Here is a 26,337-nt window from a genome sequence, read left to right on the forward strand (position 1 = left end):
CGCATCAACCGAGTCAGCCCCAGTGGAACTTCACCGATAACTTATCGGTACGTGGATGTGATATCTTTGTACAACTGGACACAACCGATGTTGGAGTTAGAATGTTTTGTCTTTATTTCTATGTATAGTAACCAGCTACCTAACATGAAACATGCTGACGAGGAGTCATTTTTAGTTGAACAGTTTACGGTGAGACACGATGGAGGCAATCGTTCCCATACTTGCTGGTTATGCCAAAATGCTGACTTAAGCAGACACTGAAGTAGCGTTGCTTAATGTGTCTATGTTCAATTTTGATGGAAGCATGTAGGTACACTACAGGAGGCAGTATGCGTTATCGCCAGTATGATCCCAATCGGCATCACCTTGGCGGAGGACTACGAGTGCTATATGACGAGAGAAACCAGAGGAGTACGAAAAATGGTGAGAACGATGTCGATGGCTAAGTGGCAGCAGGAGTGGGATGCAACAGAGAACGGTAGATGGACACACAGGCTAATACCGGTTCTTTCGACCTGGGTGAACAAGAAACAAACTTGACGCAGTTCCTGTCTGGTCATGGCTGCTTCAGGAAGTACCTGCATCGGTGCGGATACACAACGTCACCCTTCTGTCCGAAGAGTTTGAATTTGGAAGAATCACCAGAGCACGTGGTCTTCGAATGTCCTAGATTTGATGCTGTGCGAGAGGAGATGCTCACCCTTAGCACGAAGAATGTAGTCGAAGAAATGTGTCGAGAGGAGGGCACCGTTAACGCCGTCAGCAGAGCAGTAGCGCAGATCATGTCAGCGCTACAGCGAAAATGGCGAGAGGACCAGCTAGAAAGTAGTAATGTGCTCACACAAGTGCGAAGTGAAAGCCGAAGCCGGGAGAACTCTCCGTCAGAGTAGGCTGAATCCACCACCAGGGTTAACCGAGTAGAACGCTACGCTGGGAGCTAAATGGCTCACAACTTGGAGAGACGATCAGCGGACTGGAAGCGCCAGTTAGCTGAGATAAAGTGAGGTGCGTAATGCACGGCCCCCTCCGAAGTAATACGACAAGTGGTTCCGGGGGAAAAGGGCAAGGAGTCCAAGGAGGTGGCATGATGACCTTTTGAAGGTTTCCTTCTGGCCAAAAAAACACACACACACACACATTCACATAAATCAGATGGACAGTCTTTCCAATTTAAATCTGTCATACAACCATGCGTCATTCAATGCCGTCACAACAATATCAAGCGGGATCACTCACGTCTGTATTCGTGTCCTCTCTCCACTGTCCCACTCTACCCAACCTGGGCTGACAAGATCACACGGACTCTTCCCGTCTAAACACAATAGCCTCACATCTACTACTATGAAATACAGCATGACAGTTTCCAAAAGCTGTATGCTCACTCCGACTATAATCCGTACACAGAAAGTTAGGACTGCTGTTTTGAAACATCACAATTTTCAACTCAACTTTTACTCATGGCAAACTTTCGCTATATCACCCATTCCCTCATTTTCCCTGTCATGCATAACAGTACACCTCCACCAAAAACCCAAAAATTGAGCTTAGCGCATCGTGCTGTTACATTCACACCTGTACACTCATCTCTTTATTACAATCGGCTACCGCACCACTCCATACACTCAAATGCCTCACACTACACATCACCTGTCTAGTCTACGGCAACAATCACTCCAAAGGGGGAGTTTGGTAAAGAGAGATAAAAAAACCGATTTGTACCTTCCTTAAAAGTTGTCCTAGCTCGCTTGTCTAATATCTATATACAATCTTCACACTGCCGTACTCTAACGGAACTATCAACTCTATGCTTTCATCTACTCCATCTATCGTATAAAAATTACCACTACAGTCTGTTATTTGAAATTAGCATCTTCAACTAAAAAAAACAATCACATGTCAAATACGAGTCAGAGTCAGTGCCGACACAGAGAACAGACGTCCAAGTTCGGTCAGAAACTTGTGTAATGTTAAGTGGAAACGTCGCCGTTACGTAGCGCTAGCATCTCCTGATTTCCCCTAATTTATCACTTTCGACCAATTTGGCGCTAGTATCGATAAATTATCTGTTGAAAATTACCACTTGGCGCTACCAGTACTTAGTGTCTCGTGTAAGTTTTGCAACGCCAACGCCATCATGTTGTCAAAGAGGATTTTTTAAGTGGGGAAGTCGCCGTTAGTGGCGCTTAAGTCAAATAGGAACATTTACACAAGTTTTTATGGAAATTTTGTTCGAGCCTCAACGTCTGTTCTCTGTGGTGCCGATACGCGGCACAGGCAAAAAAGAAGGAAACCACCACGAGTCCTCAAAAATAAACCGGAAGTCGCTTTTTAATACCGTCACAGCTCGAGCTCCATTCATTGCCTCCTTTTTTCTGATTTAACTTCACAATTTCACTTGTGCATCACAATATGCCACCACTACCGTCATAATAAAGCGCTTATTCATGCTCACTGCACTAGTTCTCTTATTTTTACTCTTATAACCGTATACGGCCTATACTGCCGCTCTTCGCATGTCGATCCCAAAGCAATTTTTGTCAAAACTGAGTTTTACAATGCAAATGGTAGCTGATCACCCATATTTTCATAATACTGGATGAACTCATAAACTTTGTTCTGAAAAAGATTGGAAAGACAGCCAAATTGGTTGTCTCATCACATAAGAAGCAATCGTACGAATCAAGCTTAAAATGCGATTTTCTCGCTGATGCTGATTTTTGCCATGGGACCGACATGCGAAGAGCAGCAGTATAGGGCACACACATCACGATTGCTTGCCAACTGGTCAGTCGGTATTGTACGCCCAAACGTATGTGTATAAACGGGAAAAAGTAACACAACCATAAGCAAAAGGAGAAAAATGGCTACACACTCTGTTGAACAAAACAATCGAATTACAATTTCAAGCACATATTTTCTTCGCAATTCCATCCGTTTTGAATGCACCGACCACTAATATTTGTGATTAACTACACTAACCGACCGAAAAACACATGAAAATTTACACAAATATTCCACGCGAAAAACAACGCAAGCGATCTATATGCCGTGTACTCACCTTCTGAAATATCTTGGGTTAGTACTAAACCAAAAATTAACTTTTAAAGATCACATTGAGGGCTTTCATCAAGCCAAATGTAATAAATTTATAAAATGTTTGTATCCTCTTATAAACAGGAAATCCAAACCACAGACAAACAGACATAACACTCATAAGTTGTTCATCCAACAGCATTTAACGGTCAATTTGAAACTATTTCAGTTTGTAGTACTGCCACCTGTGGCGCGTATATATAGTGAATTCCCATGCGTTTGACGTTTACACACTACCGCCATCTGTTCAGCGTAGTACCATAGAGGTAACTCTTAGACTAGTAGGTCCCGAAGAAACGCGCCCAACTTTTTGGCTCTGCTCTGGTACTATCTTCGGTCCCAAGCTAATCGATGCACCCCTCCAAACATAGGAAAATCCACGAACCCCTAATTTTATCTGTCAATCTTTCATAGCAAATCAAAACAAACATAGTGTAGTACTAGAATGGGGTCCGTTAATCGATTTTCTTGGGACCAATAGGCTAGTCAAGTAGTGAGCCAATTTATATATCGTTAGTTTCCACCGGTTGATACTACCCACCACAGTGTACTCAACAGATGCCGGTAATGTTTTAGCGACAATGTTTTACAATCAGAAATATTCAATGTGTTATGTCTGTTTGTCTGTGTCTAAACTTTGCCTAACGAATAAACTTCTAATATTTAAACAAGTATTTAGACCGGCCATGCTTTACGCTGTGCCAATATGGTCTAGTTGTTGCACTCGGAACTTTACATGAACGTTTGTTTGATAAAGTTTTAACCTTATGTATTCAGGTTTTTTGAAAGTGAACCTTATAAATAATGGGTTGTTAAGAACCATTGCCATTACAAATTATTGTTTTCTCCATACATTTTTGGGAAAGGAATTGGAAACATTTTATTTATGATTTCAGAACTTTAATGGTAATGGTTATGGTAGTCGGTAATGTTGTAGATGGTTTTGTAACATCCATCAACTTTATGTGGAATATATAGCGGACTGGTTACTCTCTCCGAAAATGTATGGAAAAAAAAAACAACTATTTTGAATGGTAATGGTTCTTAGCAAACCCATTATTTGTAAGGTTCACTTCCAAAGAACCATAATACATAAGGTTGAAACTTTATCACACAAAGGTTCATGTTAAGTTCCATAACCATTTCAGTTAAAGTTTAGCAGGGATTATAAACAATTTTTAACCATTTTCGGTAAGGTCATGTTATGGTTCGCGTTTTTGCGGGAAGTCTGGAATCGTTGACTGAACAAAGATCAAAGAAGAAAAAAAAAATAATTGGTTCCTAACTTGGTACCATTGCTAGAAAACCTACGAAGAGAATCTGTCAATGTTACTTAGAACCTAATCCATGGTTTGTCTTGAAATAAACAAGAGAGAAAGTGTTAAGAAAATAACGTATCGCATTTGCCGATATTTAAATGGATCAAACAGCATTCACAACTAAAACACAAAGCTCGATTATTCTGAAAACCATTTTACAAATATATTTCAGCCATAATCATCACAACAAGTGAACTCCATCCTGTGAAAGGATAACATCCTTTACCTTCTCCAGTATCGTCTTTATAATTTTCCCATACATATCCTGTCTTTTGGTACTGTCGGTACATATTGCTCACGATATTTTTCCTCAATTCGTCATATATTTCTTGAGCTAATATTTTATTAGGGCCTACCTTGTTCCTATAATGATTAAGAGCCCCTAGCACTAAGTAGTTCATATTTATCCAAATTTGACCTCTCCAATAAGGAGGGTCATGCTCTGTATTACGCTCCATATATAAAGTAGATTTCTTCGACAACGAACGTATTCCATAATCGGTCCACAAAATGTCAGGGTTTCGCAAATTATCCAATGTTGTTTTGAGAGATGAGGAATCACTTGGTAAAATTTTCATGAGGAAAGGGAAAAGACTAATGTATCCAAAAACATCATCTACTAATTTATAACTTGGTGCTTGCATAACTTCACGTACCACAGCTCTTTCAGATTGGCTTTGAACTAATTTTAACCTCACCTTGTCAGTGTGCAATCCGAAATCAGCATAAGTGTTTGTTCTAGGCGATAAGTGAAGCGAATCTAGATGCTCGACGTTGGATAAATATTCGTATGTTTCGTAGTATTTAGAATCGTCTCTACCCAAAAATCTGGCTAAATCAAACATCACATGCGATGCTAATTGCATCCAGCACAGTAAATCAACGTGTCTTTCCTGATTATCTGGATGTGACGCCCTAGGATAGTCGTCTAAACCTGATGTCAAAGTCTTAGGATTGATTTCTTCGATAGTAATCGATCTACCTCGCCAACGATAACTACCTGGATCGGGTCCTAATTGCGTTTTGTTAAACCAAGAGTACCATGCCTGCAACCTAGGATATATTTTATTAAGACTTTCTTGGCGCCTAGGCTCTTTTAGTTTCTCTTCATAATTGTTCAGTAAGTATCTAAGCGTTAAGAAAAACGTAGGAGGATTTGCGTTTGAGCTACGTTGTACAACAAAATCAGCAGGTACCTTTGCTAAAGCCTCGCTACCTAGAATCTGTTCTCTTGGTATCCATCCGTCGATGTTCATGAGATCAAACCAGTGCTTCATTATATCTAATGCTATGTCTATATCCCAGGTTGACACTAGTAACGTGTGGAAACCTTCATCCCACAGGAACCCTCTTGGGAAAAACGATCTTGAAGGAACTGCCGTATATAGCGGAGCTTTCCAGTAGTTAATGGGATTTTCGTTGTATTCACTTTGAACTTTAGAGGCACCGTAAAAGTAACCAATACCTCCTATCAAATTACTCATTGTTGATTTCGCAAAAGCCACCTCACTAGGTGTAAATCCTTTGGCTTCAAGATTGAAGATTGAGTTGAATTTATCTGTAAATTTTTGCTTATAAAAATTTAGATTCTGCTGGAACTGGTTTTCCGGTGGAGACTCATCAGTGGGCCGATCGCTAGTATTGTGCATTGTAATGAGAAATGAACCGGGCACTTCGAACGTGACCAAAACTGCTGCCACGTTACATGGAACCTGCAATACAATAGAAAAGTTACAGTACATGCAAGGAAAAATTACTCGAGACAATACTTCGAAACACAAAATAAGTTGTATCTCTGTTTTCACTTACCTTTTCCGCCTTATTATCTAAATAATATTTTGTGGTTTGACCATCTTTTGTAAAGGCGAGTGTTTCTACAATTGCTTCTTTCACTTTATCGATGCTACTGGAGAATGTACATGATGTTGATATCTCGGTTGCTGTATTTACATCTGAAGAAAAAATAATATTAGGTATTAAAAAAAAAAGTAACTGCAGTACATGACGGTTTTCCTCTATACATATCTATAACGTAGGTACATACCATTATTCAAAAATTTAATCTCCATTCCACCTAGTGTGAACGACATTGCCTCTATACGGGGTTGAGCATTCTCTATTGTAACATTTAAAAATCCATCCTCAACGGATTCGAAAGCGGTATACCAAATCAATGATATTTTGGTTTTGTTTTGGGCAGATTTCTTCTGCTTAACATCAATTTTAGCAGTCCAGCTTGGTAGATTGTCGTGGTTGGATTTCACGAAAGAAGTTTGAAGCGAAATGGAGTCATCTACAATTTCTTGAATGCCAAAATTTCGTCCATCGTGGTGTGACCATCCATATTTTCTCAAATTATCACTAATTTCACAAGAATGTCTGAAAAAAAAATGAGATCTATATACTTAACAATATCCTTGTCGATTATAATGTAATTCTTCTTTTACTTTTTTTTGCTTTATTATAGAAACTTTCAGCCCTGAGCTGAGCTGGTTCGTCTCTATTAGAATTAAATTATATTTGAAGGAAGGGTGGGAAGGACTAAGATAATGTATTTATTAAAATTAAATGAACGATCTGCATACAATATTTATACGTCAATCTATCGCTTACACCACTATTTTGCTAAAAAAATATTACATTGCGATTTAATTAAAAACTTTTTCGAAAAATCGTCCTCAATTAATAGGAACACTGTTCCAGTAGTTGTCGTAGTTATTAACTAAGGTTTTCATAATAGTGGAGCGTATTGATTTCTTATGAGATTAACTATTATATGAACACTAGGCTAAGTGAGCCACTCAAACTAAAATATGAAATAGATTTGCATTGTTTTTTTTGCGTAGATATAGTTCATTTTCATTTTGAAAACAAAAGTTGAAAGCTAAGCTACTGGGTGTTTGTTACTTAGGTATGCAAGATTACATTTATATGGGGGAAAATTTTTATCATTTTTTTCAACGGACCAACCCTCGGACCAACCCCTAGATTAGGTGAGAAAATCACTCTCTGAATTTCAGCTCATTCGGATGTAACACGAGCTGGTGCATTTGATTTAAAATTTATATGGGGATATTGGTTGAAATGTATGGAGAAATAATATTCCTTCGCCATTTCGTGCATAGAACTGGTTCAGCAAACTCGATTAAGCTCAGAATGTCATCACACGTAGCTCAAGACAGCATCACGATTCAAGTTAGTATTATGGAGAAATTAATTAATTATTAATTATTTATGATCGATGGAGTGTAGGAGTGTCATTTTTTCATGTATTTTATACAAATTCCCTATACAAAATTCAAACTAAAAGTTCCAGCTCATCTTAGAACCAAATGAGCTAAAACTTTCAGAGAATGGTTTTCTCAACTAAAGGCACAAATCTAGAGGTTGGCCCGTGGGAAATAAGAACTTTTATTTTTGTGGGCAAGTCTAAATGCAAGGTACTATCTAATTCGACGTTCATACCTAGCCGCTTGTAGAGAATATTTGTTTCGGTAACAAAAGCCGATACTAAAAAAGCAGCATACGCATATATTTTCAATCAATTACAAGCAGGAAGCAGTGTGAGGCATTATTTTATGAAATTGTTTGAAGAACAGTGATTCAGTGCTGTAATACAAAGTTTTATTTTTGACGTAGAATTACGTCTTTGTGAGTGCAATTAAAAAAAATCAAAATCGACCGCGTTATAAACAGTGGTCAGGGTTTGACCACTTATAACACTGTCAATAGCTGATCGATTTTAATTCTAAACAAATAGCCAAACGATTGGAAATTTTTCTACGAATCTGCTCAAATGAACACTTTAACAATTATCAATTGGTCACTATTGAAAATTACCAGTGGCGTCGCGTCCACATGTGCAACTTGTGCACGACACAGGTGTAAATAATAAAAAAATGCGTTTAGATTTTTATAGATTTTAGGGTCACATTATAGCAGTACTTCTTTACTCCAGACCACAAGCAACCATTAATACACTATTTTATAGTGTGGCTTGATTGATTTCTAAGAATGTCGATATCACTACCATGACAAAACTCGTTTAATAGTGCACCTAAAAGCGAGCTTTTTTGGGTGGCGGGTGGCAAGTTTGTTAATGGTCAAATACCTTGGAAGCCAAGTAGACCTTTATCACCTCTTGAAACATACCACAAAATTTCCACAATAAATGGCGGTTTGCACCACTAGTTGCAATTGAAACTTACTGCAGTGACACGTCAAACGCAACACGGAAGAAGAAGTCTGGTACGCTTTGGACGTGTATGATACTTGCAGACCGGTTTGAATGTGTGACGAATTTAAATTAGAAGAACACCTGTGTTGAACACCCTAATAGCTCAGCCATCACAACAAAACGGTTTTTTGGACCAAGAGTTAATTTTGATTGAACGTTCGCTCACCATGCTGCCAGCCACATCACCCCCAAAGCTCTTTGATAATGTACCCACAACCAAACGTTTGTGGTCAAATGCGTAACAGTATTGAAGTAGTACATACAGATTCACGCAATGGCCGAATGCCACAAAACCTAGTCAATTAACCAGAAACATAAAACAGCAAAAAAGGTTATCTTCCATTTAGTTCCACTTAATTAATTTTGGTATCCATGACAGATACATATTTCGACTACAATGTGCAGTCTTCATCAGTGTCATTCCCACTAAAGAACTTATCAAAATCTAACCCCCTTAAGTACTCAGCCCTAGGTAAAAAAGTCAAGATCACAGGTATAAAAATGAAACTACAATGTGTTGAATCGGAACCTACCTAACTAATAAAAACGCGCTTTTCGTTAAAAATATTCTCAAGATTGGACACTGACAATTAGTAAATTTCAAGAGTACCCAGGCCCTTTGGAGTGAGTTTCGACAGAGTTGTTGAGCATATAATTTCGTATTATGGTGTTGGGCTTCGTGAGGTTTGGGACGGCTTGGGGTTTCCGACCCCAGTTTTTAGCTACTGCTGGCCAAAATTCATCAATCTTTTCTAATCGTATGAGCACTTTAGTCGGAATTTTTAATAATAAGCATGGTCAGATTTTTATCATTGGAGGATTAATTCAGGTTTTTAAATATGTTCTCTAAAAAATCGTGGGTAGGACAAAGCTTTGACTGTCCCACCCAGGTATTTTTGTGCGTAGGACATGTCCCACCCAGTCCTCGCGCCTCTACTGGGTATAGCACAAAAAGCTCTCAAGTCGAGAGCTGGCGTGAGCTCGTATAATATCGTCAATGTCAAATAGAGGGAGTGTAATGATTTATTGGAAAACTCTTAATAAAAACATAAAACACAAATCTACGAATTGTTTTGTTAAAGCGGACTAATTGCACTAAAATAAGAGTTCGCCAACTACAAAACTCTTGAGTACGGCTCATCCCTCACATAAAGTAAATTATACAAAAGCTGGTGGAGATAATGCTATATTTCTCTACAATTGATACCTCATTTCTTTTAAATCTCTGGTAGAAGCTCGTCCCAAAACTGTATATGATTAAATGATTATAGAACCCATTCTCTATCAGGACTAGGTATGTATTCAAATAAACTGATCTATTATAAACAAAACACTTACCTAATATCTGACAGTGATCTAAGCGTACTAGGGAAGTACCACATTAATCCATTAAGAACTGGATGTTCCTCTCTCGTTTTCAATCCAAAATAAACACCTGGGCGGTATGATCCCCATAGCATATTATTATCATAACCACTGGAAACGAGCTGAAAAAGAAAAAAATTGGACACATTTTTATTTGGCTAGCAAACCCTAACTAGAACTAACTACTCAAATATGAGAAAAAATTACGAAAATTTTACTCATTCTAGGAGTATACTAATAGACTGAGTGACATCTCTCTCGATTTTCCTCATATTCGAAAACTTTTAGATGAAAGGGTTAATATCGTTCTAGAATTAGATTTGGTACGTACGGAGACTTGATATCCTACACGTCATTAGCCAAATACTTCGTGTCCCTTATAGGTACCCGTTGTAATTGGTAATACGCCCATGTACTGAATGGGCACCTTTTTCGTATGTTTGTCATGTCTCACTTTCATATCGTCATTCATCAATCATGTGTGGGCTACTTAGTATCCTCTTCCAAAAACTTTTTTTTTTTGCTTTATTAGAGAGATTTTCAGCCTTGGGCACATCTTCCAAAAACTAAAAATAAATTAGACTCCACGTCGATAACTATAACTCTTACTATTTTACTAATTATAACTTTTATTGTTTCTGTGAAAGTTGTGCAAACAATTGCAAAAACTTTGTACTTTGGCAGAAGAAGCATTTTAACCGATTTTGAGTAAATTGTATTGAATATTAGGGATAGCATAATATGAATTATGGCTTCCTAGTATGATTTGCAAGAATGTTAAAAAAGGCGCAACACAAGTTCACATTTTTTTTTAATCTGTTTATTTGTAAGACTCTTATGTCTAGAAAGACTCAACGCAGCCAAGCATCATAAAAAAACAATTCAAATATTTTTGTCTCGTTCATTTTGCTGCGCTAGGTACAAAGCATCCACTTTCTGCTTGTAATCCTCGATCAAAGCACGTTTCTGCTGTTCATCTTCAATCCACTCAAACGACGGGATCTTATATGGTCGTAGGGACAAATATAACTCACGGTGGTCAGGCTGCAATCACTGTCACTGGAAGTTGATTCGTTCTTGTTAACTTTTTTCGTATGGTTGATTGTTGTTTCCGATTCAACGGTCCTTTGTCGCTTGTTCATCACTGCTCTATTGTTTATGTGTAGATCTGCATCAGTTGCCGGTTTAGGAAGAGAAGGCCACTGCTTATCTTTAGCTGCGTCCGCAAGCTTGCTATTGCCGTTGGTCTTCGTGTTGTTGTTGATGTTACTGTTGCTGTGATTTTTATCGCTGCTGGGTCATTTTTCCCCATCTCCGATTGAGAATCCTGTTTTTTTGCTGCTGCTACCACTGTTGCCACTTCGGAGCAACGTTGTTTCGGGTGAGATTTTCCGTCAAAGTTACGGCAAGTTTTGACTTGGTTTTTGTATGACACCAAAGTCACTTCGTCGTCCACAGTAATGTAAGAGGGAATCGGATGATTAAGCTTCATCCTTACGACGCGAACTCCATTATTGAAGCCTGGAAAGTAGCTTTTCCAAACTTCACTTCTGATTGCAATTATCTCACCATACTGGCGCATATGGTCAACGATAACCACATTATGCATATCCGACGGGAGATCGTGAATCCGTACGTCAACAGCACTGCTCTCGACGTAGATGGGTAATGGAAACTTTTTCCCCTCACTTTCAATACAATGCTTAAAATGATGGGCTGAAGCAATGTTGTCGGCCGCGTCCTTGTCTCGCATACCCAGGTACACAACGTTCTTTACGTTGTGAGGCTGGATCCTTGTCACAAACGACATATCGAGCTGCAGCTCATTGTCCAAGAATGTTTTTATGACCGAAATACACTGTCACTTGGGAAGGATCGATGTGTCTAATACGACACAGTTTTCTCGTAACACTTTCATAGTATAGTAAAAAGCACACGCTCGCACGCCGCACCAAAGAATCTCGAATGTAGTGTCTGGTGATCGGTTCGAGAGATGGATAGCAACTGAGAAAATCACATAAAACAACGTAAAAACCGTGACACATAAATAATGTAAATTCTAAAAACTGCGTACCTGTAAAAATATAATAATTTTGAAACCTTCTTGAATATAAAATAATAGCAATAAATAAAGCAATAAAGTCCTAAATACACGTAAAAGAACAAAACTATGCTTACGAGGAAAAACAAAACAAATAGGGGAAAGTGGGGCAGTTGGCCACCCGAAAATCATCACTAATCATACAAAATTTAGTGGAAAATTAGAATGATGTTTAACCAAATGGATAGTTTTAAGCTCTATTTACACCATGAACACAAATTGAATATTAAAAGTAAACGTTTGAATTTTATGAATGAAAATTTACAATATGTTCGTTTTGTAACCGAAATTAAACCGTTGGGGGGAAATAAGCACCCTGTCTATGAGCAACCTTGAAAATAACAGGTGTTCTCTTGAGGCTTTATGAAGGGTCAACAATGAACAGTTGTAGCACAGACAAACAGACATAACACATTGAATATTTCTCACTACCAACTACGATACTTTTAAATTGACCGTTAAATGCTAGTTCGATGATCTACTTGCGAGTGTTATGTCTGTTTGTCTGTGGTTGTAGCATAAAAGTATTGAACAGAAACAATTATTTTCTGTAGAATAAATTAAATTTCAGAAGTACTGCCTATTTAAGGCTATATTTTTTTCAGTTTTGTGAAGGACTGATTTTTTACCAAATAAGCTATTTAAAAAAACGTGATTTCATATGATACTGTCTTATTTATGAAAGGAATAATGCAAAATTGAAGAATTTAAGATGAAATATCAGTGGTGCTCATATTGCCCCAAATGGACTTAAGTAATATTTTGTTAAGGAAATCTTTAATGTTTATTAAAATCTAGAAAAAAAAACATCGTGTCATATAAGAAACCAATGACCATTTACCTCACCCCAGCAGGCCTGGGTTCAATACCAGTCGGCACCGCCAGGATGTTCTGAGGCATAACATCTCTGATTACGCCGGGAAGTAAAGCCATTGGTCCTCGGATCATGAGTTGATGGGTCGATAGGTAGGGTCCAAGTGTGGGAGCTGCCTCCCTGGCGTCGGTAGCATTGGTGCTCAGCACGGAAAACAAATCAAGGAAGAAAAAAAAAGTTTTGACATTTTGAGCTAGTCTAACATTTTTCGAATATTTGCTCTAGAGAAAAGTAGTGACCACCATTGCCCTCACTTTCCCCTAAATAAAACCATAAATTTAAAACTACGCATGAAGACAAAAACAAAAACAAAACTTCACAAATTTAAATTTTAAATTAGTGTATTATACTATAATCCTATTGATGAATCTACGTTACGGTCGGCCAGCAGATGGAAATGATGTAAAAATGATAATGACGTTTTGCTAGCTGTCAAATCGTATGGAATATTTTTTAGTACATCATCACTTTTGTGGTTTTGGATTTCAAACCTAGGTGTCGCATGCACTGGTGCAGTTTCGCGTAGATTCATCAATAATCCTATTGATGAATCTACGCGAAACTGCACCAGTGCATGCGACACCTAGGTTTGAAATCCAAAACCACAAAAGTGATGATGTACTAAAAAATATTCCATACGATTTGACAGCTAGCAAAACGTCATTATCATTTTCACATCATTTCCATCTGCTGGCCGACCGTAACGTAGATTCATCAATACTACTACCACCGAGTGTTTACACAGCAACACCAGAGCGACGCGCAGCGTGGATGATCATCAGTCCGCGTGTGCAGGCGGTCTTCGTTGGTGTGTGCTTGTATCAGGCTCGGCACTCAGCTGAACATGGATGATGGATGAGCGGATTAAATGCGGAAGCAGATGCTGACACTCGATGATGATGATCCGTGTGCAGGTATGCGTGGCCACGCACCGATGGTGCGCAAAATAGTTAGCGAATTGCCAATCGCAAACATAGTTTTCCTTCCGATGATGCCGAAAACACACTTTCTTCTCAGAAAAAAAACTCACTTTTTCATTAATTTACCGGGAATTATACCAGGAATCACTAATAGTACGTTCAGACTACAGAGTTATAACATGTTATAGCGCTATCTTGATGTTAGTTTTTGTGTTGCAATTATTTGACAACCGTTATAACATGTTATAACTCTCCAGTCTGTACAGCGTTTAAGCGAGAAAAAAAAAACTGGTAATTTACGTCAAGAGAATAGCGAATAGGAACTTGCAAATTAACGGAGCGCGAAACAAGTTGCTAGAACGCAGTGGTGTTATTTTCCGTAAATGTTTAAAAAGTTATTTAAAAAAGGAAAAACATCATCAATAAATATTAATATAAATAAAATAAAAATTATAATCACACCACTCGGATTTAATGCAGTTCAATTAGCAATATTAAGTTACTCAGTTAGTTCAAGTATTTTTGATTTAGCGGCGCCGGTGGTGTAGTGGTAAGCGTGATTGCCTCTCACCCCAGCAGGCCTGGGTTCAATCCCAGTTTGCGCCGCCGGAATGTTCTGAGGCCTAACATCTCTGATCACGCCTTCTTTCGGAATGGGGTCGATAGGTAGGGTCCAGGTGTGGCAGCTGCCTCCCTGGCGTCGGTAGCATTGGTGCTCAACACGGAAAACAAATCAAGTAAAAAATAAAAAAAATAAACTTGATTTTGACCTATGTTTATTCTATCTTCATGTTTATATGTATATCTATGTTTATTCTATCACAAGTGACACCTTCATGTGACTAAAAGCTTCACTTCGAAGTTTATTCGCTAGCTGATGTTTAATTTGAATAGGGTATATATTCCAACTACGCTCGGACGTGCAGCACCGCAACAATACGTATGGGTATGTTATTACCAAGCTGGAGGCGGCGTATTCGATTCCCGGTCCGGTCGAGGGAATTTTCGGATTGGAAATTTTCGAATTGGAAATTTTCTCGACTTCCCTGGGCAAATTCATGCATTGGCGAGCAGGTGAAATGGGTATTGACATTTTGATATCTGTTAAATTGAATGGATTTTTTTTAGTACATCATCATTTTAGTAACTGAGGATCTGAAAACTAGGTGGCGCAAAGCAAAGCCAAATCTAGCCATGCGACACCTAGTTTTAAGATCCGCAATTACAAAAATGATAACGTACTAAAAAAAAATCATGCAATTTGACAGATATCAAAACGTCATTACCATTTTCACCCACTCGCCATCTGTGAGTCAATCGTCACTTTGATTCTTCAATTTTCATCGAATGCTCTCAATTAATAACTGTGGAAGTGCATTTAGAACACTAAGTTGAGAGCAAACAATTGGCAAATCAAAATTGGTACTCGTGGAGAATAGAAGAACTATGAGAGTGATGATGTTTTCAAAATTTTACACGGTGAAGTATACGAGTGCAATCTTAAAATGCTATTATTTTGCAAATTGAGCATTTTATTTAAATCTGGTTATTGTTACGTTAGTAGAAAACTTAAGGACTACTCAAAATGCATATAATATAGAAAAAATAATTTATTTTCAGATTTTTATGTGTAGACATAGATTTCAGCTTTTCTACCACTGTAGCAGAAACCAGATTTAAATAAAATGCTCCATTTGCAAAATAAAAGCATTTTAAGATTGCACTCGTATACCTCCCCGTGGAAAATTTTGAAACCATCATCACTTTCATAGTTCTTCTATTCTCCACAAGTGCCAACTTTGATTTTCCAATAAGCTAATATGCGATAAGCAATAAACTTGATATGCGAAAAAGAAGATGTTACAATAGAAGCACGCCACAGCGAAAATCCCGAGCCATAGTCCAAATATTTACTTGAAATCGAATATGAACTATATATGAAATATTTACTATGGTGCTACAGGTTGTTCCCTGTAGGGGTTAGGAAATTAAGCTGTTTTCTCGTTAAAATTAAAAGCAATAGTGAATTACATGTATTGCCTAAATTCTCTTAAGCATTATTTTGTTGTTTACATACATGAAAACTTTGAAAAATTACCTTTGAAATTGATTTGAGAAATTGATAAAATTATCTAGAAATGCCACTAATAGGGGCAAAATGCACCCATGCTGGGATAAAATGCACTACAACAAAGGGGCAAGAAGCACTATAATGATGAGGCAAAATGCATCCAAACAATGGGGCAAAATGCACTACAATAATGGGGCAATATGACTCTCCTTGCCGTCTTAGAAAGTATCATCACATGGAGACGAACCATCCCAGGGCTGAAAGTCTCCTTAATAAAGATATAAAAAAAAATATCATCACCAATTGTTGCAGAAGAACGTTTTCGTTTTTGGCTGCCTCCAGTTCCGATCGTAGCGTAAATAAAGCTTGTTTACCAAAGGATCATTTTGCCCCGAACTTGAGTACATCTTGCCCTGAATGCATAAAGAAAATGTTTTTGACCATAAAATAAAAAGAATCATAATCAAGATTTGAAAAAAAGCTTAATAATGTTTGAATCGCTAAAAAATCTTAACGCAGGACAAAATTACACTATATCCAATGCCAACTTGTTTTTGTTTTTATTTCCATTATCTGATAACGTAGAGCTGCCAAATTGATACGGTGTCCAAAGTAAACATAGATTTAGCTTGTAGGGTAACTACTTTGTTGTAAACATGGTTTATAGGCTTAAAACGAAGGAAGTGCATCTTGCCCTAATGGTGCATGTTACCCCAGGTACCCCTATAATACTTCAATAGCAACAACAATTAAAGCTTGTCACGCAAGTAGAAGGAACACTATTGGGCGCTTCCTGAAATATTCTTAAAGCACCTCAAACCCAAATCAAACAACTGTATAAAAAAGAGTGATTTGCGGCAATACCCGTTAGTATCACACCTATACATAAGTCTACTACAACGCGACTCTCAATCAAAGGAGTAACATGTGTAATACTATCACTTCGACGGTGCTATCACTGCAAGGCTAGATCTTTAGTTCTCTGATGCAATGGTTCATCAGAGAGGGGAGGCTCAGTAATCCCCATCGCGAGCCCCATAGCCTACCCATAACAGTGTTATGGTGTTATGATATGATGTGTTATGATAACACCATTTTACCGCGGCATGAGCCAGCGACGCCGGCCAAAAACCCACCGTCTCCAATACTGCATTGTGGAGCATGAGATTAAGCCCACCCACCAGCGGCAAAGTACAAAAAACTAGCCAAGTCTAGTCTCGATGTCAATCCGAATAAGGAAGGCGTACAACGAAGCTCTTTCAGATGATGTATAAAAAACGATAAATTTTTCAAAATTAAAGAACCCAATTGATCAAATTTTGGTTCCATTTTTAATACAGATTACTCTTTCATTATTACGACAGTCAAAACAATGCATTACATTATGTAAAAGAATCACATGCACTCTATTCAGCTTGAACAAAGTAGATTTAAGTAGTACGCTGACTGATCCATTGACCGGACACTGTACGAAAACATAATCTTAAAAAAATAGTTACGCCGATAGATGATATAGCTTCTGTAATTTTGAAATTGAAGCTTCGGAACACTTATTGTGTTAATGCAGTGCATTAGTTCAGACTCTGGATTCTCGGCAAGTGTGTTTCCTTGCCTAACGAGATCTGGTCTACTGTTTTAGTTCAGTAAGAAACTAGGAAACTGGTAAGAAACTTCATTGAGAAAGTTATACCATAATATCAGATTGGAGTTCATACATACCACAATACACTGGCCCACATTTTTATAGGGTAGTTAATTTTTTTTTCAACGGGCCAACCCCTACGTTTGTGCCATTAGGTGAAAAAACCAGTATCTGAAAATTTCAGATCATCCGGATGTAATACGAGAAGGGGCTTTTGATTTAAAACTTATATGGGGATATTAGTTGAAATGTATGGAGAAATAATATTCATTCACTCTTTCGTGCATAGAACTGGTTCCGCAAACTCGATTAAGATCAGAATGTCAGCACACGTAGCTTAAACTATAAGGAACAACTTTGCTGCAGACAGCATCACGATTCAAGTTAGTATTATGGAGATATTATTGCACATATCTGCTCGTTCATTGCAACAAAATATAAGCAGTTTATGCAACGTATCATCTTTTTTTCTTCCTTGATTTGTTTTCCGTGCTGTGCATCAATGCTACCGACGCCAGGGAGGCAGCTTCCACACCTGGACCCTACCTATCGACCCATCAACTCATGAACTGGGGACTAACGGCTTTACTTCCCTTCCGAAGGAAGGCGTGATCAGAGATGTTATGCCTCAGAACATCCCGGCGGCGTCGACTGGGATTGAACCCAGGCCTGCTGGTGTGAGAGATAATTACGCTTACCTTTACGCCACCGGCGCCGCTAACATATCAAAAATTACCACTAATAAATAAAATTTCATATTTTCCACAGACCAACATCCAGGCTCGTGTCTTTTGGTGCGATAACCACCATCTAAATGTTTTAGCTCTTTTTGACGTTGCATGGGCTGGCACTTTTGGTTTATTGTTCATATAAGAGATTTAGTTGACAGAGCTATCCGATTTCATTAACATCGAAAATAATATGAGATACCCGATTGACTGATAATTGACATTAAATGGGATGATTCATCATAAATATCATAAAAGAAACTAACATCAACCACTTAATGAAGTACCGTTCAAATTTTGAAAGGTATTAACAAAAAATGAATTCAAGAACAGAAATGAAGTAAAATCATCCAAGTTAGCCCCATGACGAAAATCATAGAACAACTGTCATGCGATTAATATCGTTCCAGTTTCCCGTTGCGTTTTGGCTTCGCCATTTTATATTCGCAGCTGGATGAACGCGCACTGAGCAAAGGGGCAACATTCGCAGTTTTTGGTGGCTCCCAGTGATCGAAAAATTGGTGAAAATTAGTGAAAAACTGTCGCAAAGTGGTGCAAAATTACTGCCGGAAGCCGCGGGAAGCAGCTGGTGCCAAGTGTGACCGCAGAAAAGGTGCATTTCAGTGCACCGCAGTGCTAGCCTTTCTCCGCTGCTTTTTGGCTGGTTATTTTTTTCCTATCCGTGAGCTTCCGAGAGTGTGTGTGGTGTGCGTGGGGTTTCGTCCGACGGACGGACAGAACAAGATAAAAAGCAGCTAGAAGCTAACAAGCAATTCCGATTGCAAAGTGAACAGCTAGGGTACGGACGGACAGGGAGCGAAGAATAAAATTGTCCGCCTGCCATGGCTGCCCCGTAGAAGCTGGCGCTGGCTGATCCTGCCTTGATGCTGCTGCTGAATTGTTGTTCGGTGCAAGGTGTGGTGTGGGTTTTTTTTTCTGTCGGAAAGGAACTGTTGTAGGACGAGAGACCACCGAAGAATTCGGAATAACACTATCCGGTGGACGGGAAGACCAGCCAGGAGACCGGTAAGCGATGATGATCTTTTTGTTTGTGGTAGATATCACGATGGAACCATCTATGGCGAGTTTTTTTTTTAATGGAAAACATCGAGTAAAAAAAACTGTTCCAAAACCCCCCACGAAATATTTCGACCGACTCAAGTTATTGAACATCATTAATAATATATATCTTTCCAATCCTAGGAATCAGATGCAGGAGTACCTTCCCAAGGAGACCAACGACTTCCGCTAGCTGTGAGATTCTTCAGTCATTACAAAACATTGACCCCATGGCACTGAACTTCGTGCTTGACCTCCACAAGCGACGCAACATAACACGGAAGGATGTTTTTGATGTCCAGACTAGCGTCAAGAAATTATATAGTCACCTTGAAAACCTGATCCGCTCCATAGTACCTTTGCAGGCATGAGACCCACAAACACAGTATATTACAGACGTGTATCTACAAAACATGTCTTCAATGTTTAATTGCATTGATACAGAGCACAAGTTCTTTAAGTTTCTTATAGAGGCGGACCTTTTCAGTAAACCGAGAGTATTTATTGCTAAAAACGGTAGTATCGATGAAGCAGGAAGTGACACGAACATCAAAACTACACATTTAATCTTAATGAACTTAGAGTTTCAAATCAGAAAATTTCTCGAAACCGAAGATGTGCTGTCTGAAATAATTAAAAATATGTACAATCTAAGGAAAACAAGTAATAGATATTGCAATTTTGTCAACGGAGCGCTGTATCAAAACAATGTAATGACAATTTTCGATGGCCCTCCTTTTACATTAGAAGAAATGGGAAGAAAAGTTATGTTTCGCAGAAAAATATATTAAATAAATGAATAACACTATTGTCCAACTTTTAAAGCAAAAGCGTTTCATTTACAACATTAATTTACTGTTCCAACGATTTAGGACAGATATATTTTGTTATGATCACAATTTTTAAACTGTAAAATAAGCTTTCTTCTTTTTATATATTTTTCATTCAGATTGCACTTATATTTCATTTGAACATTGCATGACAATTTATTTTGAAATTGTATGACGAGTCCGTATCATTCTCAATGTTAATCATACGATTTGTTCATTGCAAGTCTTCCTAAGAATGGATGATAATCATGCTGATTTAGAACTGATGGTTTACAGTGTGCAGAATGAAAATCATCCTGTTTTAGAATTGATGCTATTCAGTTCTTCTGTGCTTTGAAAGCTGAATCAGAGAATGATAATCTTTCTCAAATAGAAAAATAATCCGTATGGGGCTCAAGTGAAGCAATAATCATACATTCATGTGTGGACAATTTGGTTCAGTGTAACACAATCAATCTAATTACTGATCGCAGTTATTGAAGGCCAGGCGCCCACCGGTGTGGCGGTGATGTGGCATCATACACCATGTCGTAATCATGTGGCGAACGTCGACATGATGTTTTGTCATGCTAACTGATGCCTCATACCCACACCATCAGTGGGCACCTGGGCTAATAGCGAATTCGTTTATTATTCAGTTCCAACCTGGATTGGGTATCAAGATTGGGTCTACTTGTTTTCTGACAAACGTCAGTTTGCTCGTTTGTTTTTAAAACCTAGCTCAGGTTGAGGTTTGCACTGGGTTAGCGCTGGTTCCAACCCCGATAATAAGCGAATTCGCTATAAGTCTCCTATGAAAGAACAACCACACAGTTTCAAAATAAACAAGGGGGTCCCAACTTTTTTCGTGTAAAACAAATAAGGATCAATGGCATCGCTGGGTATGCGAGGAAAGGGCCTACAAAGGTTTGTGTACTAAAAGCTTTTCACATGTTGTTCTTGATATGTAAATTACGGTAAAATAATGTTATTCTAGTGATTTCTTGAGGCAAATTAATTTTCAGGAGTTGTTTATAATATAGGTTTTACAAGAATTGTTTATAATACATAAGTATACTTACTTTATTTTGGCTAAAAGGAGCTGAAACTCTTGTTTCGAGAAAACCCTGATAAGCAATCGCAGCCACGACACCAAGAACAGCTATGCCAGTACATGTTACCGCAATTGTTTTCCAACTTTGTCCTGCACTAGCATCAGTCGTTAGTTTCCTTTTAGTTTTCTTAAAGTCAACCCGTTTTTGTTTATTCGACATAATCAAACAATTTGATTAGTTATTTTCTAACTCAATCAATCGCACAGTTAAAAGATAGATTATGTAGAATTTATTTTAATTTTATAGCCGGTGAAAAGCGAGCGTCGTGACACCAGTAGTAAACAACAGATAAAAATGATAGGTCTGGTCTACACGGAGATGAAAAACTACCCAAAATTAAGTACTTTACCCTCAATTCCAAGTTTCAGCCCAATAACCCAAATTTGAGTAAATCGCATACACGCTTTTTCAAAACTCCCCAAATTTGAGTAGAATCCACCCAGATCGGTCGAAGACTGAACCTACCCAAAAATGGGAGAACTGTGTTTGAAGCTCGGTTTGAAGTGACAAATGAAGAACATCGACATGAATCTAATCGACGTTGCTCATTTGTCAACTTGTCACTCCCAACACAGTTTACCCATTTTTGGGTAGATTCAGTTTTGACCGACCTGGGTGGATTCTACCCAAATTTGGGAAGTTTTGAAATAGCGAGTATAGTAGTTTCCATTTTTCACCAGCAAAAATAAATAACCTACTCTTAAGTATATTCTACCTAAAATTAAGTACACGGAGAAAAAATACTTCAAAAAAATTTGAGTTCTTTTTACTTACCCAACGATATAGTTCAGCCCAATAAGTTACTTTTGAGTAAATTGCATATTCTCAAATTTACTTAAGTATTTTTTCCAGCCCAGTGGCAGGCGCGGAGGCAACATGTTATACAGTGACAGCGGGCCCAGCACAGCAAAATAAATGATTTGAGCCCGGAACATGCTGCCTACTGTCAAACCACAAACGAAGTGACAGACGACTTACTGGCGAAGAAATCCATTAAAATAATGTGGTTCACTGTAATAGAATTTTCTTGGAAGCTTGTGCCATCATCCACCAGATGGGTTAGTTTTTTTGTTTTGATTTGAACAACCCGCATAAACGCGAACCATCACATGACCTTACCGATAATGGTTATAAATTGTTTATAATCCCTGCTAAACTTCAACTGAAATGGTTATGGAACTTTACATGAACGTTTGTGTGATAAAGTTTTAACCTTATGTATTATGGTTTTTTGGAAGCGGACCTTACAAATAATGGGTTGTTAAGAACCATTACCATTCAAAATTCTTGTTTTCTCCATACATTTTCGGAAAGAGAACTATATTAGAACGTTTTTACTTATGGTTTGAGAACATTAATGGTTATGGTTATGGTAGTCAGTAAGGTCCATTAATGGTTTTGTATTATCGCTCAACTTTACGTGAAATATATCGTGAATTGGTAATCAGTAATTTACAGGCAACCAATTCGCGATATATTCCACATAAAGTTGATCGATGTTACAAAACCATTCATGAACTTTACTGGTTACCATAACCATTACCATTAATGTTCTCAAACCATAAGTTAAAACGTTCTAATATAGTTTTCTTTCCGAAAATGTATGGAGAAAACAAGAATTTTGAATGGTAATGGTTCTTAACAACCCATTATTGGTAAGGTCCACTTCCAAAAAACTATAATACTTAAGGTTAAAACTTTATCATTAAACGTTCATGTAAAGTTCCATAACCATTTCAGTTGAAGTTTAGCAGGGATTATAAACAATTTATAACCATTATCGGTAAGGTCAATTTATGGTTCGCGCTTATGCGGGAAAGTTGATTTTATGTACAATCCAAGAGAGAGGCGCCAGCTAGCTCTGAAGCCGATCGCGTAAACGTCAATGCGAACCAGTCATGATCTGTCACTGCGAACCGAAATTTTGATTCAATAAAGTGGGGGAAGTATTGTTAATCGGAAAAAAATCTGCATATTGTTTTTTTTTCAAGATAGTTTTTTTGAAATGGCAGTTAATGACAATGCAGAATACAAATGTTTTTGGACGTTCGGCGTTTCTGTTACTTATTGTGAAGCAGGGAGAGGGTGTTATTAGTAGTTTTCACGCAAATGATTTATTTTCCATTGAAATAGAGACAACTTGTAGGGATTGAAGTGAACAATCGTTACGTAATTAAAAATTGATTATCGTCTATCCACTAGAAGTATGAAAATCGGAGCAAGCAACAATCATTTTGATGCCGAAAAAGCTAGAAGTCGTACCTAATGCACAATGTTGCTCAAGTATTCGTACGCTACTACTCCGAGCTCCTAAAAAATAACCATTTTTTTGCACAATATTTCTGACTAAAATAGTTGTTAATTTGTGAAATAAAGACATATTTATTGTGTTATCTCTTGATTCTTATTTGAAGTTTTTGTTTCAATTTAGCATACTTCGACTATCATATTTTCGCTTACGCGATTTCTTCGTACGATTTGACTTTGCTTTGAATCTCAAAAATCTTTTGATAATTTTGGTTTTTAGATTGTGGCAACCAGGAATTTCCAAAGGTAATGATTTTAAAGACTTTTCAAGAGAAGAGAATTGATGCTTGGTTAACTGGAGGTGATTTTCAAAATTCTGGTTGATGCTTTCTTCCATACAAATAAAAAATAAAATATGGATCGTGTAACAAAAACGAATGGCTTCTGACGAGCTCTGACGAGTTCTCCGTGGCGATAATGATTTCTTGATCCGCGTTTTCAATGTCATCAAATTGAAAATCCGGCGGGATTGCTTTGAAATCAGCGTATGTGTGATCTAGAAGCGACGGGCAGGAATAGAGTGGTAAGGATGTCGATAGGATCGCTGGGTACCCGTCGTCTTCGTCGTTTGTCTCGTCATCGTCATTGATCAAATAAGCACACAATGTAGGGATTGCAGTTTTGCTCAATCTGGTGCTTTTGCCAGCCTTAGCATAACAGATGGCATCAAAATGCATCTGCAAAACAGTAAATCATTTATAATTTTTCACGTTTCATGATTATTTGCATATGTATTCTTTACGTACGTTGCATACTCTCATTGCATCTGTGACAATAAAATCAGCTCCTACATTACAAAACTCAACCCACCGTGCTTGGAGCAATGGATCGTTTGGTAACCGGTGAAACAACACATTCGAGTGGGTTTTTTTGTTCCGGCCGCAACGCTTCACTTGACAACGCATTTTACCTGCTGTGTATCACTTTTAACCTCCTCCTAATCACCAGAATTCACAAAATCAAACCCGTTTAATACGAACCCGATAGCTCTAAGCAATATGCAGTAAGATACTTGCTCACAACATACAGTTCACGACAAGTTTGAACACTCCGACGGCAAAACTATATCAACAAACCGAGTGACAAACGCGCATCCTCGCTTGAATGATTCTTTCCATCAACAATTTTTTCAACAAAAAGGAAGAAGAAGAAGACAACCAAAACAAAGCATCTGTCATTTGAGCTGGCTCCTCTCTCTTGGTGTACAATGATTCTTTGACAGTGTGCAAAGAGTGCGTATCATTTTGTCATTTTTTTATGCATTTCAGTTTTGAGTAGAGTGAAAGAGATAGAACCAAAATATTCTAGTACATTTGGTGAAAATGCTAGTTCAATCTAGTAGTAGTGTTGCCATGTGATACAATCCAGTAGTAGTGGTGTTGCCATGTGGTACACTGAAAAATTGCAATAGCAGGTTAGTCACCAAAGTTTTCGAGACGGAGCGTCTGTCACTTCGTTTGTGGTCAAACGCTGCTGTTGGTATAGGCCTTGTCACTGGCTTGATTTTTTCATACGTAAATTTGAGAATATGCAATAGGCCTTTTTAATAGAAACTAAACGATCGATTCAACCTCTGGTGGTGAATAGGAGAACGTCAAAAAGAGTGTTGTGAGCATAAATGTTTGCCTTGAGACATAGGAACCCTAATAAAAATTGTATGGTTAATTTGCTTAACGACGTGTTCTGGGTATCATCCAAACCATTTATGGAATAGTTCAATGATTTGGGTTATCGTTCGTTTATGGTTATTTTTTATTAGGGAAGCGGAACACTTTTTACTTTTCCTGATAAATTGATTCATCTGAGATGCTGCAAAACTTAATCTACAGTTGAAAAATTTAATTCTGTAACGTTTTTGCAAAAATCCTGCTGGCACAAACGAAGTGACAGACGACTAACTGGCGAAGAAATCCATTAAAATAATGTGGTTCGCTGTAATAGAATTTTCTTAGAAGCTTGTGCCATCATCCACCAGATGGGATAGTATTTTTTGTTTTGGTTTTGCACAAAGTTGATTTTGTGTACAATGATTATTTGACAGTGTGCAAAGAGTGCGTATCATTTTGTCATTTTTTTATGCATTTCAGTTTTGAGTAGAGTGAAAGAGATAGAACCAAAACATTCTAGTACATTTGGTGAAAATGCTAGTTCAGTAGTAGCAGTAGTAGCACAAACGAAGTGACAGACGGAGCGGCTCGAAAACTTTGGTGACTAACCTGCTATTTCAATTTTTAAATGTAACACATGGCAACACCACTACTACTGGATTGTACCACATGGCAACACTGCTGGTACAAAAATGAATAAAAATAAAAATGATATAGAAGTGTCAGACACATAGTTTTTAGTGTACACATAAAATTTATATGTAACCACACATACACACAAACAACAAAAATTGTATCAATAAAAATAATGCATTTTTGACTTGAAAGTGTCCCTAAATTCCTTGTTTCAACAATGAAAATATTCGAAATAAAAGTCAGTTTTTCAAATTGAATGTTTTTCTTTCACTTTTGACCCGTGATTTTAAAAGTGCATAGTTTTAAAACAAAAATTGTACAACTGTCAAAAATACCCCTTCATCGATGTTTTTACTGGCTGCACTGAAATCTCATTTGCCGCCTTTTCCGTTAGTCTGCACGGAGGAAAAATACTATCCAAAATTTGAGTTCTTTTTACTTAATATTGACTTCA

The 26,337-nt window shown here is 37.8% G+C and overlaps 1 protein-coding gene across 1 annotated transcript; it reads right to left on the reverse strand.

Annotated features, from left to right (window-relative positions):
• Window positions 1-4,561: 4,561 nt before the first annotated feature.
• GCS1 (mannosyl-oligosaccharide glucosidase) lies at window positions 4,562-21,599 on the reverse strand. The gene is made up of 5 exons (XM_065239071.1): window positions 21,301-21,599; window positions 9,988-10,136; window positions 6,457-6,791; window positions 6,222-6,364; window positions 4,562-6,124 (listed from the first exon to the last, which is right to left on the reverse strand). The coding sequence occupies exons 1-5, from the start codon at window positions 21,490-21,492 to the stop codon at window positions 4,568-4,570; spliced, it is 2,376 nt and encodes a 791-aa protein (XP_065095143.1). The 5' UTR covers window positions 21,493-21,599; the 3' UTR covers window positions 4,562-4,567.
• Window positions 21,600-26,337: the final 4,738 nt, after the last annotated feature.

Source organism: Ochlerotatus camptorhynchus, unplaced genomic scaffold (genome assembly GCF_037179485.1).
Source record: "Ochlerotatus camptorhynchus isolate MF236.1 unplaced genomic scaffold, CSIRO-AGI_Acam_v1.1 ptg000047l, whole genome shotgun sequence".
NCBI lineage: Eukaryota > Metazoa > Arthropoda > Insecta > Diptera > Culicidae > Ochlerotatus > Ochlerotatus camptorhynchus.